The 17283-nt window shown below is 47.4% G+C and overlaps 1 protein-coding gene across 1 annotated transcript in view; it reads left to right on the forward strand.

Annotated features, from left to right (window-relative positions):
- Nucleotides 1–17283, forward strand: part of LOC131293460 (protein Shroom) — a 183345-nt gene that overhangs the window by 52910 nt on the left and 113152 nt on the right. Inside the window, exon 2 of the mRNA XM_058321537.1 lies at nt 6629–7086. Coding sequence (XP_058177520.1) covers nt 6629–7086 — 458 coding nt within the window. The remainder of the gene's footprint in view (nt 1–6628; nt 7087–17283) is intronic.

The raw sequence follows: 17283 nt of genomic DNA on the forward strand, positions 1-17283 counted from the left end.
GTGGGGCTAATTGGGGTTCATCGATTTTAAAAGCACATTCCACCAAACACCAGCGATGACATCGAGCAACAAGTTCAACGTGTTTTACTGAGACTTTCCTTGTGTTAAGAGATGTGTTTTTTTACGGTAACGAGAAAATCAAGAACCATGCAGCAACTTAGTGTGAACGACGAGAAACGTCAGGGTTTCGCGGATGGCGTCAACAGCAACTGGTTGCAATTGCTGCACCACCAGGACCGGGCCGTAATGGGGTGGAGGGTCTGATCTGCGCTGACATTCCACAAGGCACGTCGCTGAAACCTTGTTAGTTTGTCCGGCCGGAGTCCCGTTCGTTTCTGGTCCGTGCCGTTCTTGGTGTGAACTGGAACGCGTCACCAGCGGTGGTGGAGGGGGGTGAGGGCAGGTGGGCACTCGAAGACTTAAGACATTCCGATCGGTTGAGTAACACTTTCCGCGATCCGCCCCACGTGACCGGCACGTTAAGGTTGGCTACTGGAATAAGGTAGCTAATGCTAATTGGGGGATCGGTTTTATGCTGCCCACACCGTGAAGGTGGAATATGAATTTGTCAATCACGGATCCGAGCGGCCAATGTCAATAACGTTCCGGGTTCTTAGGTCAAACATCATCGCGCTGCAATGGGAAAGGAGTGCGCACTCCTCTCGTTAACGGTGGGTGATAATAATGATTAAGCTCGCACGACCCTCACACTCACAGCTCATTAGCTCTTCGTGGAGTGTGGCGGAAACAGAAGCTCAACGTCGTCCGTCCGTGTGCGCGCCCCGTTATGCGATCGCCCAACATGCTTAATCTGTCAATCAGGAGCCACGATTAGGCCACACCGTGGCACATCACATTGACAGGGGGGAGCGTGCATTTGTCCGTTTGTCGGCTACCGGTCGGCGATCGCCACCGCATCGGCGGCTGCATATGCCGACGACGACGACGACGACAACGGTTTACGACCATCACCGGTCAGAAGGAAGGGGGACAGAGTGAACGACGGAGAAGATGGGTCCGGCTAGGAAGGCATCAATTTGTCAATTTGTTCACCAACCAACGGGACGATTGGACACTCGAACGCACCGCCATCTTACCGGCGGTCGAGTCGCATTTCACCTGAAGTCTTGATATCTGCACCCAGAGCCTGAAGAGACCGTGTGCGGAGAGAGGCTCCCTGCAAGAGGATTTCGTTGATTATTGATAGATCCGATGTGCACAAACAAATTTTGTCCCGCATTTCGCCTCCCTCCGCAGCGCTTATCGCTCGGAACCACCTTCTTTACCGTGTCGCATTTGCAGACAGATGGATGAGACCCGCTTACGAGGCCCCCGAGACACCCTCCAGCCCCCCACACCCCCTCAGGAGTCATCATCGTCATGATCGATGCATCAACTATCGATCCGGTGCGGCTCGGCACGGGTCGAACCGGTTCCTCCGTCGAGTGCCGTTTTTCGAGGAGGGAAAGGGTTTTGTACGGCGAGAGAGAGAGAGATTTGCCTCCGCGATAAACGCGATCGAACGCGCCGTCGTCGAAGGAAATCGTTCTCGCTAATCGAAACGTATCGGTAAAGATTTCCAAACGGACATGTACTTTCTCATCCTCGAAGGGACGGCGGTTCGGTGTGCGAGGTATGAAAAATATGTTCGCCCGTACCTGTTATGATTGATCTGGAAAAGCCGTTAGCACACCACCCCGTACACCGTTTTTAGCAGAAGAGGTGGGTGATGGTTTCAGTTTTGTGGGCCAATGGTGCTGGTAAACAAATAAAATGGACAACTTTCGACGGACCAAAGGTAAACCCACTGATGATATGCTCGCACAATCTTGACGGTACCTTCTTCTTCCAGTGTGGAACCGAAGGAAGGGAACCAGTTTTTCTAAACGCGCTCCGCACGCGTGTAGGTATCATAAGGCATAGCCTTTCAACTGCGTGACAATATAATTGGTCCAATTCCGCTACTGGTTTTCCAATGCTGCTGCTTCACGGTCATTATGCTGGCAAGCACAGAAAGCGATTGAAACGTGGAATTACCGCAATTAAAGATCAATCTTTATAAGGCGTGGTGTTGGATTGGGAAAAAAGAGGTTGCAATGTGTTTCATTCTTGTTCGATTTGAAACAGTTTATTTATTTTAAAGATGGTTGAATAATTGCTCCGCTCTGGAACTGTTTTCTGCTGCTCCGTTTTACAAGTATTACGTCGGATCGCCATGTAGGGCTAAACCCCTGTGTGGCATCTGTCAAGAGTTTCAATTCGCTGCGACTGCTGCACCACGCACCACATTTCTGGCTGACATTTACATCCGCATCGGTTGGATAACCAGTTCGATATCCATATTGTCCTTAATCCGTATTCAAGGGATTTCGAGTGGGCGAAATTCGAGGCACGAACAAAATGGAAAAACATTTTCGAAGACAGTGCCAGAGGGAGTGTGCAAGGTTGGTGGTTCGTGGTTGTGATCGCAAGAAGAGGTGTCATTCGTTTTGTGCCTTGCTTACTTTATTTGGACATGAGGGGGCTTCATTGGTGGTCATTTGACATTCAATAACAACGATGCAACGATGCTTTCAAAATGCCCTTCAATGGCCTTGCTGTAGTTTGCTTAATTAATGTTCCTTCATTCTGTATTCTGGTAAAATGTTTCTGCGGGTTTTATGGAATTGTTTAAAAGAGGCGAACAAGCGCCTGATAAATGCTGGTAAGCGATTAAGCTTAAGTTTCTTACGACGATTTCGAACCGCAGGGCACACATTTTAATTTATGGCTATCATGTTTATTTTGCATGTATTTTTAATTTTTACATGATTACCGCCCACTAGCCGCCATTTTTTTTTTTTTGTTGACATGCTGCTACACGGAAGCCGTGTAGTGTGTTCCACCGTGCGTTTTCGCCAAACAAACGGTAGCTACAAAACGTCTGCTGCAACATCATCCTCTGTTGCCAGCAGTTTGGCGATGTTCGGTTAATTCTACATTCCTGCCGACCCACGGGGAGCGTGTCCGGTGTTGTCCCAACTCTCTCCCGTGTTGTGGTTTTGCATGATTATTATCGTTGCGCGTAACACCGGTAGCCGTGCACCAAACGGAGGTGCAGAAAAATTCTGACAACCTTTCCTTGGCACAAGAAAAACAAAAAGGTTTGCCTCCGGTGCACGCGCTGCTTGACCACGGGGACACGGGGGTGGAAGTGAGCAGAGGAGGGAGAGAGATGTAAATCATGCAAAGCGTGCCACCACATTGGATCATCTTCATCTTGGGTGCCCCCAAGCGGTCGGTGACGGTAGGGAAGGAAAGATAGTTGCAATTAAAATTGCAAATAGGTAACAAGATCTCCTCCACTGCTGCGTTCTAGGGGCGGAGGCTTTCAGCATTGCAGCAGCATCAGCACGCCCTTTTCGGACGGTTATCTCCGGGACGGCGAATGAATTAAAAATTCAAACTCCTCCTCGGCCTCGCGGGTAAGGAGAATGTGTGGGGATGCGGTTGCATTCGGGGTCGATCTGAAATTGATCTGCACCGTTTCGAAAACACGGAACGAAAGGAGGGGTGCCGTTCGGTGGTGGTCAACGGGGAAAGCTGTGGAAGAATTTCGCGACCTGGATGTGTGTGTTGCATGTCGGATGCGGAGGATCGCTGGCAAGCCTCCTGGGCGGGGCGGAGGGGTTACGGAGATAAACGGAGAGATTAATTAACTTCCTGATAGAGCAAACAGCGTCTCTGCACGCGATCGCACGATCATGCGCGAAAAGGATATCTTCAGCCCGAGCACGGGGCTTTCGGACCAGCATACCAGGGCAGGGTTGGGGACTTACAATTTGAATATCGTGCTAAGTAGGGCTCTCCCCCCCCCTCAGTAAAGGGTGGAAATAGTTAAAAAAAATAAGGCGAAAAGGCGGCCGGCATGTCGGCCCCGGAAGCGTGAAGCGCACATGAAGTACTTGCGCAGCGGTAGCATCACGCGCCGCCGGTTGGGGCAATAATTTTAAAGCTCCCCCCGGGTTCATGCGTTGGTCACGTGGGCCGAGAAGTGGGAGAGGGTTTCCACTAGCCGAAGGTAACAACGCAGATCCGCCTCCGCGTATCATGAGCGGCTCAGGTTTCGACGTGCACGAAAGCCTTACACCAAACCGCCGGAATGTGGCTTGACTTCTTCTGATGGGGAAGAAGGATTCTCCAGTGGGTTCCTTTCTGCAAGCCAGGGAGTTCACTTTTCCACTGGACCAGGTCCTGTCGTCGCCTGTCGGTTTTTATATCCGTGTGCGCATCAACTTAAAGATATTTAAACTAAATGAGAAAATACGAGAATCTACATAATTTACGGCGAACTTTAAATGAGTGGTTAGCTTCTCAGAAACGTAAAAAAGTCATATTTAGGCAACCGAATATTATAAATGGACATATCGATCTATATAATGGAATGCTTCAAGCGGTGGAGCGAAAAGCTCATCGACACAGGGGCTTTTTACAGACGTATCGGGGAAGTTGCAATCACACAGGGGAGTATGACAAATAGCAAGGGAAATCGTGCAAACCCACCGGAGAACTTTGCAATCGATTGGAGGAGCAAACTTCCAATTCATCGTTTCTTGTGAGTAAATGATGTTCCTACCGACAATAAAACGATTAAAAAGCGTGTTTTTCATCCAAGAAAGTTGTTTTCAACTAAAATACAAAGGCTTTTTTTTTTTTATTTCTCGTTGATGGATAACATTCGAGGAACGCTTTGTTTGGAAAACGTGTGTAAACTAGTGGATGTAAAAATCGAAGATACAAATTTTAGTAAAATGAATAGACGAGTAAAACTTCTTCTTCTTGGCGTAACGACCTTGTTGGTCATGCCTGCCCCGTTAAGGGCCTACGAAGAATTCTAAGTAAAGTCCTCCTTTTTTTTGTTGGATCCATGCAGATCGACGAGTTCATTAAAGATTTGTTAAGATTCATCAAAGTTTCGAAAAGACTCGACGATGTTTTATGATTCAAATTTTCAAATATTTCTTAAGGCAAATGGAATGAATCTTGGGAGGAAGATTCATATGATACATAAAACTTTAAAATCAATTCATGATTAAATATATTGCTTGGTTATAAAAGCAATGCTATCCAAATTAAAAAAATATATACCTTTATCAATTCATCGCTAACCGACCGATAGAATGCCAAACACACCGCTGCAGATCAGCAAAATAAATAATTATAATAAACACTACCATCTAGATAAGCCAAGACTAGCCCGATAAGATAATTCCGGGCCGGATGCGAAAAGAGCGTAGCAAATAATGATTAGACGAGTTCGAAGAAAAACACGTTACCATTTTCCTTCCAACTGGCCACGAAAATGGTTGGCCCAGAAAAAAAGAGACAGTAAACGTAATGCCAGGTTCATTACGATAAAGCGCAGGCCAGTTTAAAAACGAGTGGCCTTCGGAACCAGCGGTCATGTTGCATGGGTTGCAACACGATGTTCCATTTCCGAGATCGTTTCAGCCGCTTCGCCCTGTCGATGACAATTTCGCTCACCGATGGAGAAAGAAGGAACGGGTGACCGATGCGGGACGAAAGAAAAAATTAGCAAAATAATAACTGTGGGAAATGGTGAGGAAGTTTCGTTCGCTTTCCTTCGATGGGGTGTCTGAAGTGTCGCGGACATTTCCCCGTCGATGCCTGGCACCATCCTCCGGGAGGAGATCTCGGTGGTCGCACGATCCCCGTGCCGTTGGGCGGAAGGTTTCCCGTAGGTTCACCGTGGAGGGGGAGAGGAAGAAGTTCGGCTGGCCCGCGGGAGCATAATGTTGGAGGACGCGACCGTGCAGCCCGTAATTGCGAGTCGTGCCCCGATAGAGTGGTAATGAGATAATTTGTTTGCCGTTTTGCACAAATTTTACCACAACTGACTCGACTTTCTCGAACGCTCTCGCTTCCCACCCTCCCCGTCGATCGAAAGTATACTAAGACAACCGGTGACGTTGCTACCACCAAGCAAGACGCAAACGTTTTCTTGACCTACACCCTGCTCCCTCGCTCAGTGCACGATGCAACGGAAAAAGCAAACGAACGTCTTGAGAAAGATGATTCAATTCTGTCAACCCGAGGATCCCATCCCATTCCTTGGTGGAAACTTTGGGGTGGTTGTTGATGGTTAATTTGTTTTACAGCTGTTTGCGTGGCCGTTTCCCAGTTTTCTCGGCCGGGTGACTGGCCGTTGGTCCGGCGCCTTACTTTCCACGAAAATGTTTCTCTTGTTTCCCGATCGGTGTGCGGCTTTGGATCGTGTGGCTGCCCTCGTGAGAAAATTAGCACGAAGGAGAGTGGTGAGGGTAGCGGTGGTGTTGTTCGTGCCGAGATCATGATCAGAGTTTATAGGAGAAATATTGTTATGTGTTTGGTTCACGAAAGCGTCGATCCATCGAACCAAGTTCACTGGGTTCAAACTCATAAATCACATATTTTTACAAACAAAGAATAGTTGTTATTTTTCTTCTCATGATGATATACAAACTAAAGGAGGTGGTTAATTTTTCCAAATTTTTTAAAAATGGACGCAGATCCTCGAACATGAACACTATGGTCGTAAAGCATGAATTTCATTACCCTTACTAATTGAATGTATCTATTTCATCCTCAGGAGGATGTACGGTACAACGGTACAGCATCGCTGACTGGAAACGGTGGTGGAGGAGGAGGTAACGGAGGTCCCGCCGGGAGTAATTTGCATCCCGCACTACAGCATCAGCACAACGGCAAGCCCTCCACTGGGGGCGGTACCGCCAATGGCAACAGTGGATCCACCGGCAACACTCCAACGTCCGGAGGTCCCTCGTTGGCGATGATGCTGCTGATGGGTGGAGCGCAGCATAGCAACGGCAGTAGCAATGGCCACCACACGCCAACGCCCCCGAACGGGCCCGGCGGAACGAACGGCAACAGCATTCTGACGCAGGCTGGCCTCGAGGAGTACAGTCGGTCGTACTACGAGCAGACGACGATGTACCACCACCAGAAGCAGTCGTCTTACGCCCAGTCGGAGGGCTACCACAGTTACGTTTCCAGCTCGGACTCCAGCTCGACGCCGTTCCTCGATCGGTAAGTTACGCTAATGTTGTTGAGATGAAGTTGCCTTTCGTTTTAGACAGTGAAGATACAAGCATGAGATTCGTTTGGAACGGGCACGCGACTTCTATAAAGGAAGGTGATGGATTGACTTCCTCCTTTTAGAGGAAGGAAGTCCTTCGAGTAAAATGCAGCCTTTCATCTGGTCTCTTATTTAATTGTAGCAACAGAGCAGTATCGAGGGAAAATGGAAATATTTCCCCAAGGAAATTGAAATCCCTTGACGTCACACAAGTTCGACTTAAAAAATGCATGTTGCTTCCATGTCCACCTGGTCCCTAACCCTTAGCATTCAGATAAAGAGCCTACGGACCACGAAAGCGATAGTTGAGGCCCGTAGGCGGGCACACTCATCACATCGGAACCAGTGGGTCAGTAGAATGGTCATTAATTTAACGCATCATCAAACACTGCACCATCATGCCATTGGACGGGGCGAGGGCAGAGTTGCAGCTGGGTGATGATGGTTGCACGCCCAACCCGCCATGTCTGTCACTCGGTCAGGGTTAGCGCAGCGGAAAGAGAAATGAAAACCTATCGATACCACACACACACAATAGACGGACGCTTTCAGTCATTGATAGGAAACAGGCGGTGGAAAACGAAGGACTGTTGAAATTCTAATGCCCAATGCTGCGAACCGTTAGTTTCCGGAAGACACGACAAAACACTTAAAGACGGAAGGTTTTGGAATGGCAGAAGCTGTTTTCTTCTTCACCAAGGCATTGAGTATGGAAAGTGAGAGCAAAACAAAACTTGCATTAATGAAAGCAACACGCAGCCTTCGGTAGGGAAGCTTTCTTCCGACTGTGTCGATCTCGATGTTGAGATTTCTAAAAATCTATGTTCCGGAACAGCTTTCCGATGTAAATGTAGATTAGTTATTTATTTGCCCATATGACACACATAGTTTGCTAATTGATGCATTATTTGGCCAGTCAAGTGTTGCTTGAATTTAAAACTTTATTTATCTTTGAACTCTATAATTTACCTACAGAGTTGAAATTAGAAATAAAAAGTGATACCTTTCCTTCTTTCTATATCTACGTTGCCATTGACCGTAATGGATGATACATTTTATTCTTTTTCCTTATTACATGCAAAGCATGTATGCTCTTATTGTCGAAATCGATTGTTCGGGGCAAATAAAAACATCATCGAGATGAAAAGGCTCATCGCGGCCGAATGTATAATCCACGCCATAATTTGCGGATCTTAATTACGCGCGGTTGCGTGCGGCCCAAACACAAGTTTATATTTGTGGGTAAACAACCTTTTTATGCATGAAGTGAAATAGAAATAAAAAAATCAGATTACTTCCTGCCACCCCCAGCGGGGGGGAAGATTCAGTTTGGAGGAAGTGGAAGAAGTGTTTTTTACCGTAGCGCGTCTGCATACGTAGGTTTGATTCCGAGTGCATGATCCACCGCGCCAACCTCGCGGCGAGAAGCCTGTGGGTTAAAGTAATTGAGACTTTGCACGGGAAAACATTATTTGGTGCGCTTGTATGTGCTCCACATACGCACCGCGAGAGGATGCATATAATTATTACACAAACAATAGAGCCAATGAGGTAGGAATTGAGCATTAAAAAACATACAAAGAAGAAAAAAACTTCCAACGAGATTCGGCGTGAATTAGAAGGAAAACACACACATAGAGAGAAATGGGGGAAAAACCGGCCACGATATTGGGTGCGCGCACGCCCGGTATGGAGAAACAAAATAGAGAAATATAGTAAAGGCAAATTGCTGCATCGCGCTTGAAATGTGGGTGGGTGTAATTTCGTTCGGTTTGGTTTCTTTTCTGTAGTTGTTGCGGATTAGATTTTCATGTGTGAGGCTTTTTTTTCCCACCCATCATATTCATCTCGCTGGCTCCGCGGACTGACTGACGCAAATTTCCTCCCCACCCACATCAAATGGGGGTGTGGGGAGAGGATGACGCTGAGCTCATTAGAGACACTACTCATCATACATTCCTTCCTAGGAGTTTGGCAGCGTGTGTTAGAATGGCCGGCGCTTCACTCCGCTGGATGTTTTAAAATTTGCGAAATGGAGCATTCGAGCATCGGGGCGGTTGAAATATGAATCATGCTGCTCCGGTCACGGTGCAATTTTTGGGGCCGAAGCTTTTCGGGGAGCGTTGGATTCATTCGAGTTGCCTACTTTCTGGTGGGGCATTCCGTGTGCCTATTTGTTATGCAAAGAGGTTAGATGGATCGATTGATGCTATCCTTCAGGAGTGAATTAATTTGTGATTAAATTAGAAAACTAACTGAACGAGGCAATGGTGTTTTATCTAATCTCATCTTTGTTTCATCGATCAGTTTGTTTGAATTTTAATTTTGAAACGCGCTGTTTCGATTATCACCAAAATCTACTCTTTTTTTCTGGTTAGCAAGTCGATCATAATCATTAGAACGAAGCAGACAAAAAATAACAGGCTCATTAATATTCTAATCGCCAGCTACCGCAATCGGCTGGACCAATATCCAACATTCAAGGCAACGAACGCGAACGCGCAACATAACACTGGCGAAACTGGTGGCAATCGATTGCCGGAAAATCCTTCGAATCTGTGATTGATTCCGGCATCAATCGGTTATGGCGTGAAAATGGCCAAAGCACGGCCCAAACAGGGAGGAGGCCGATTGGTTCGTGTGGGAAAATGTGTGGGAAAAAAGTGTATCGCTTTGGATTCGCTTGTTTATTTTGAACAGATCGTGGTGGTTTTTTTTTTCTCTTGGCCGATGCCTCCACTTCCCTTTATGATGGATTCCCTCGTATGAAAACCGTCACTAATGAACGCCGAATATCTGACGCCTTACTACCCCTCTCGGCAGAATAATAACGGTGCCGCGAGGTACGTCGGGTGCCGGGAACGGTAGAGGTACGGAGAGGATGAAGAAGTTTTGGGTTAGGAAATGTTACACAAACGGCATGGAACCACCACCACCCCCGGCCGGCCCCATTTCGTATGATCATGCAGCCACACATGCGCACACACGCACGGACGATCGCACGGTGAGGCAAATGAATCGAATGAATCAAATCTAATATTATATTTTCTCTCATTTCCTCCTGGCGGGCGTGCATCTGCGGGGACCACTCGTCCGGATTTTCCTACCTCGGCTCTGCCCCATCAAACCGAAGCCCGGAGATCGCTGATGGACGCTTTGATCGGTTTTCCGCTTTTGAAAAATGTTTAATGTTGGCCATGGCCGGGCAAAATAAATAAGGAAAAGCAGTCAAGACACGCTGATCGCGCTGGTGTGGTCTAGTCGGGCTCTAGTTTAGGTTACGCGTGAGGTTCACATTTTAAGATGATATAATGGGCCGCATTTAGTTGGATTCCATCAACCAGCGTCCGGCGGGACGAAGCTCGCGGGGCAGCATCGATCGGTTTCGCATAGATCTCGGTTGCTCTGTGGCCGAAGTGGTGAATTTGCTCCCCCAAGGCTCACCCCTAGCAGAGGCCGACCAAGTGAGTTGCAAAGTAAACGAACGACTCCGCGTCATGCTACTTTGCTGCTCATGTCAATCGGTGGCGCAAAATTACTTTGAAAATTGGCGGCATATCAAACAACGTTAAAATATTACAATCGTTATAAATTCATGCTTATGAGCACCGTCCGCTCGGTATCCAATATACCTTGGCATCCCGTCGTTGTTTTTTTTTCGCTTTATATTTTTATTCCTCCTTTCAATTTCCTCCGATTGAATCGAACCGTAGCGCTGCACAACCATTTCGATATGAGGCCCACAAAACGTTCCGATTCCGAGGCATGAGCGCGTAACCGAAATACCGAATGATATTACGTTCAATTTGAATTCATTTGGATCCTCCAAAAACGCCCCCGGGGGATAGGTTACCTACCTTCGAAAAACGCCCCGAGGTGCTTCGACGGCTCCCGTGCTCGATTGGATCGTTTTGTGCCCAGGTTCTTATTGGGTAGTTGGTAGGAGTTGGCTGGAGTTTGCGGCGTAATCAAACGCATGAGATAGATAGCGCAAGTGCGGTTTGCTCGGTCTAATGAAGCATTTCTTACAAAACCTCCCGTCCATCAGTTGATACTTGATGGTGGGATGTTGGGAAAAAAGGGAGCAGAAAAGTTCATTTGGTAACTCGTTGATGAAGTTGATTAATGGTACCAAAGTTGATAGGCTTTAATGTCTGGAAGATCGAGAGGCTGGTAACGAACTGCAGGCACATTCAAAAGACGTGGAAAAGTGTACCGAAAGTCCAAGGTCGCTGTTGGTTTTGTACCTCATAGTTCCCGATTTACTGATATAAGTTTCCTAAAGACATAAAGCGCATCTTGCACTTTAGTTGCAGCAAAATTTCAACGGGATACAAATAATTGAATTCCAAATGTACATCATTTGTATGAAGCATGTAATTTTCTTCACAAAGGCCTCAATATGGCTGAGGATGCAGTGAACTGTGGTTTGCTTTTCAATCGATCTGTTTTTCACCAGCCTCAAACAACATCAACAACAACATTAACGAGGTATCGTTCACTGAATCTAAAGCAAGTCGTGCCAAACAGCGCTTATCTGACAACCTTCATCAACCTTCTAACGAGCCAAATTAACGCCCAGGAAGTGAAGCGATGGTTTCATCTGGCTGTGACTTTTCCAGGTCAAGATCAACATCCTGCGCCCGTGTCCATCGATCCCCGTCCTTTCACTTTCCTCTTCCGGGCGGTGGCTGCTTGTCACGCGCGCGAATACGAAAGGAAACGTCCCAGCGGGACGATTGGTTCCGCCACCGGAGCTGCACAAACTTTCGCTCACGGAGAGAACTTAGATCTACGGAAAGGGTTGGTCCGCATTTTCCGCTACGCTTGGCGGTCTTCTATTGGCCGAGCGATATCGATGGAGTCAGATTTGGAACTTTGGGATAAAGTCTGATAAGATCTGACCCCGTTCGAGCACCACCACAAGGCTAAGTAACGGAGAGTTTAATCTTCATAACGGAGCACCAACGCCCTCTGATGGAGACCTCTGTTTAAGGGTCTTGAGGTCAGAAACTGTATCAAGCATTTCATTCATATTGGGTGGGTCTTGTTGCTGAAACGGCATTGATTTAGCATCGGAGAGCCTTAAACAATCGTGATCGTTTGACAACGGAGCCTATACACTGAAGTTCTTTGCCATTTTGTACGATGCCCTTCCAAAGCGGCAGATATTCGCTACCCTTCGTCTAGAGGTCACGAATGTGGCAAATTTCGGCTCTTTTGCTCCGTTGTTCACAGCCCTCCCGAACACAATGCAATGTCTTAGCAGCGTACGGTTTGAGTTTTGCTATTTTTAGGCCCTCTCCGTTGCGGTGAGGTCAGAATGAATGGACGTCCGCAAATATGTCCCGCAGAATGGGAGGGAGTGGTTTTGAAGCCGGCAGTTATTGGAGAACCGGCACCGGAACGACTTTGGCGAATGTTCGACGACGCCGTCCGTACGCCAAGAGCACGATACTAATCCATCCGATCGGGGGCCGAGCCTTTTTGCCGGCGAACGCATGTGTGGCGTTGGCTAGTCCAGAGTACAATAGGAGTCTGAGGTCGATGTTGATGTTAAATGTTTTCTACGCTTTGCCTAGAGTTTCCCGTCTTGGGAATCTGTTTGCCATTTTTCTTCTATCGATCTTGTTTTTGTTCAGACCAACCCTAGATGCGATGGGTAGTAACGCTGCTGCTTTCGTTTGGGGCCAGATTTACAGCTAAAGGTCACGGAGGAAAGGCCAGCAGTTGTTGCTCGTTAAGAACATAAGCATGATATTTTCCTTCTTCTATAAATGAACCACCATTCATTGAAGAGTGTTCCTGAGGCCAAGAAGCAAATAAAACTAATGATGGCTGAGCATATCTGAAAACCAATCATCTTTCGGGAGGTCGATACAATTTCTCGAACACTGATTCTGCGCCAACTCCTACCGATCGGTTTGAAACGGATGCTGCTACAGTTCAGTTTCAAGCGATCCCGATTCGTGCTGGGATTGATATTCAAAAGTGCGCCCTTCGTCGAGAACTAGGTTGATGGATAGGATAGGAGAGAGAAACTGTTGTTACTTTTCTTGTTTATTTGCCGACTTCCTGCACTCCCGCGCTCCCTTCCACAAACTTCCTCCTTGCTGCCATTTCCTGCAGCACTTTGGATACATTTGGATATGGGGGTGTAGAATGTTTCATTCACAGTCAGTGCCGCTTCCTCCATTTTGTTTCGGTTTGTTGATGTTGTTTCACGGTTTTATTTGCGGATCGGATACCGATCACGTAATCAACTCCCATTTTGGTCCATTCGATGGTCTTGATCTTGATCACGCTTTGCAGGGATAATTACCTACGAAAGTCTAATGAGGTTTGAGTTCTCGTTAGCATAACTGCATTTGCTAGAGTATTTATTTTACGCATTATTCTTCTATAGTAAGTTTTGTTTCCTTTTTGTACGAATGTTATCTATTATATATTTTAGTTTTTTTTTTGCACGGAGTTTTTTGTACACTAAAAACTCGACCAATACTGAACCGTCGATTCTTAAACTTTCCACATATTAAGTTTAAGCTGTGCAGGTGTTTATTAACGAAAACGAAACAAGAATTTTCACATTTTACACTTACCTTACAAAAAACAACACACCATAAAAATGTACAAAATTTTGTGTTGCACAAACCAAAGATTGTCTATAACTTTCTTTTTATACAACACGGGGAAATCGATGAAATATTGATCATTCAAACATTTCCATGATTGTAACTATTAAATAGAAACATAACTCTCAATTAAAGAGTAAAAACCATAATTCCCCTTCATCAAACTAGTGTGAAATATTAGATCTGTTCCGAAAATTGAAGAGTGTTTAGATACCACGTGGAACAACGTGATGTGTTACTCGATTAGATTTGTGGTAGAATACTATTCTTCTTTGGTAAATTACAAATACATTGTATACATTTTCTACAACATACTGCAACTCGGGTCAGTTCTGAATTTTCGGAGTACTTCATATGAACTTCCATGCATGCGGCATAAGAGTATCACTTTGCTTTTCTCCGCCAAGTCGTGTGATTTATTGACACCTTAGTTACGATAGGTCACCAGTGAACACTCTGCACAAATCTATCCATCTTTTTTCTGCGCCCCTTTACCTTTAACGCCTCCTCGCGGAACAAAAGAAGGGAGTCTGCTGACACTGACCTGTCACAAAGGGAGCAGCAAAATGGTTCGCGCGCCCTAGAGTGATTTATTTGCGGGTGCTGTTGTTGCCGCTGCCACTGCTGTCGCCAGTCGCCTTCGTGGGCAGCATTGCCATCATCTGCCGCCGGTTGGTAACGAAACCCCTTCGTGGCCGTCGTCTAATTGTTCATCAAGCGATCGATCACTAGGTTGGCGTGTGTGAGTGTTTCTGTACGTCATGGAGTTCGATTTGCGCGTTCATTTGCGTACATTAGGATGCCTCGAACAACAACATCCCCGGCGGTAGGCGATCCGTCGGCGTCGATTTCCAGCCCATTGGGCTTTTCGGCCTGCCGAAGCGCGGCGGGTCCAGCAGCTCATCCGCCGCGACAGACGAGAAAAGAGAGAGAGATTGAAAACATGGGAACGTAATTAACGGACCGAATGCGCATCGACTGTTTAGAAATAGCGCACCGAAGGCGATCGAGATGGGAAACGTGAAGCGCGCATGCGTATGACCATTTGCCGGCTTCAACCTATTGACCGACCGACTCCGACGACGACGACGACGACGATGGCGACCGACAGCTCATGGGCCACCATCATTCAATCTTATGCTCTCTAAACATATGCCCCACGCCGCGCCACCGCACTCACTCCCGGCCGATGCTTGAACGATGTGCTGCTGTCATTTTCATTTGGCAAATTGCGTTTGGCCTAGTTTCGCGTTCCGCGCCAACAGTGTCGATGGTGGTGGTGTGTTGGGGGGCGCCGCCCTCTCATCCTTTCGCCGCTGTTTACCCTTTCTCTTTGCTCCATATCGTTATTTTCGTTGCATCTCTCGTCTTCCTTGGGGTGGGAGGGGAACGCACACACCCGCGGCCGTTTAATTGTGGCTCTGTGACTTTTTTAAAATATCACATTTAATGAGCCCCACAGTGTGGGACTCTGGGATACATCGGTGGACGCTGGGATTTGTCCCAAGGGAGTCCGGTATCCGGCTCGGGAACCATAAGGCAAATTTGTATTGGTTTGTGGACGCAAATTTTGGCACGACAAGTAGAGAACGCTGAGATCCCAGACTTCCCTTACGACGGGACGTGGTGGTGTGCCATTTTGCATCCGCTTGGGCTAACGGGAGGGAGAGATACTTGTGATTTCGATATTTAAGTTCCACGTATTTCCTCCCCATTCTGGATCTCGCTCACCCCGTAGGGATCCGGCCCGATCCCTACAAACTGACAGCCAAATTAATGATCCCAGGCGTTTATACCTGTGTTGGGGCTGGTCGTGGCCGGTAGTGCCGTAACGAGACTGACAGCCGAACAAGCGTGGCCAGCCGACTGCCCTACTGTTAGTCGTTGTCGATTGGAAGTGGATCGGACGCCAGTTGGGGTCTTTCTCCTGTCCCGTGTGTGTGATATCGGCCGCTACGATCACGGTAACACATGTAGTTAAGGTTGCGATCGGGCTAAGGTTGTACTGCACGGTACCTTGTGTGACATGGCAGCTCACCAGCTCGGCCACTGAGGCTACATTCTGGACCCAGTAGTCAATCTCGCGTCGCTTTCCTTCACCGACCATATCGAAGCCTGCTGATTGACCGACCCGGCTATTTGCATATCAGCTCGCAAAATGGACCCTTTCGGTGAGGGAAATTCCTGGCGAAAGCAACACCTTCCTCGGCGGGCAACAGCCACAGTCAACAAGTACCGCATATGCGGCAGGACATAAACCTCATCGACCGCAAAAGCCTCGACGGGCATCTTTATCTCCTTAAACCGCCGCGAAAGTAGTCCAGCGGGGATACACGAATTATTATATCGGGTATGGTGAAATTAATTCAAGGACCCCACGGTACCTCCACCGCGCAGCGAAATCAGTCGTATGCTTTCTCATAAAGAACTTCGGCCTGTTGCTCCCAGCTCCGGCCGGTTGGCTTCACCCTTCGAGATTGTCTGCAGTCGATCTTTGCCAGAGGTACACGAGCCGACGGATCAATCCTTTGTCTGCGGCTCGTTGACGTGACCGGAAGAAAAAGTGAAAGTTGCATAGAATTTCCCTTTCGACCAGTTCCTTCTTCCGGTTAGCCCAGACTGGCTGCTGGATCACGGTTGAAATGAAAACTAGATGATGAGGGAAAAAAAACAAACCACCACTTATGGGTGCACATTTCTATTGTTCCGTTTGCATCTTCCAATAGTGCACACGCGAGCGAGTGGCAGCGTGTTGACGAGATCGGCTTAACGATTGTGATCCCCCCCGTGCATAATGGAGCAAGTTTTCCCTTTTGTTACCTCGGCGTTGTGGTGTTGCGGAGACATCGGCTTGGATTGCTTTGCCTTAAGGGCACAAACCAGACCGATCTGGTTCCTTTTTTTCTGTTTCGGTTTTCTATCCACCTTGGATGACAAAGCGCGGACGAATCTCTAAATCGTTGTCGCCCATCACGAAGAATCCTGTAGCGGATCCGTACTACTGCGTCCGTCTTGGAGGTATTCTTTGGCTATGAACTTTCGATTTCGTTTCACCGTCAGATTCGTGGCGGAATGTTAATAGCGCCGATACTCCGGGATATCGTTTCTATCGAATCGCGATGAACTCCGGGGGAACGAAAATCGATTCTTGAACAGGGAAAATTGTATCACGCTCAGTCGATGGCGTTAAACGATTGTAATGAAATTTGTTAGCTTCAAACATCCTCCTAACCGGGGAGCGATTGGCAGGATTTTCCTGCAGACTGTAAATACCCCTTGTATACCGCGAGTATAGAAGGTTGTTGTTCAATGAAGGGTTCCGTGAACTCTCGGTCCCGGGATCTCTTCAGTACCGAGCGGCGATGGACATCATGCACCCAACGGCAGTGTCGGCAGCATAATTACACAATCGCTGACAAACCAATAGAAGCGAGAGCCGTTCATTGGAGGATGTCTGCAGTGTCTTGTAGCTGGGAATGGGATTGCTGTCACCAAGAAATTGACCCGTCCCCGGGA

This window comes from Anopheles ziemanni, chromosome 2 (assembly GCF_943734765.1).
Source record: "Anopheles ziemanni chromosome 2, idAnoZiCoDA_A2_x.2, whole genome shotgun sequence".
Lineage (NCBI taxonomy): Eukaryota > Metazoa > Arthropoda > Insecta > Diptera > Culicidae > Anopheles > Anopheles ziemanni.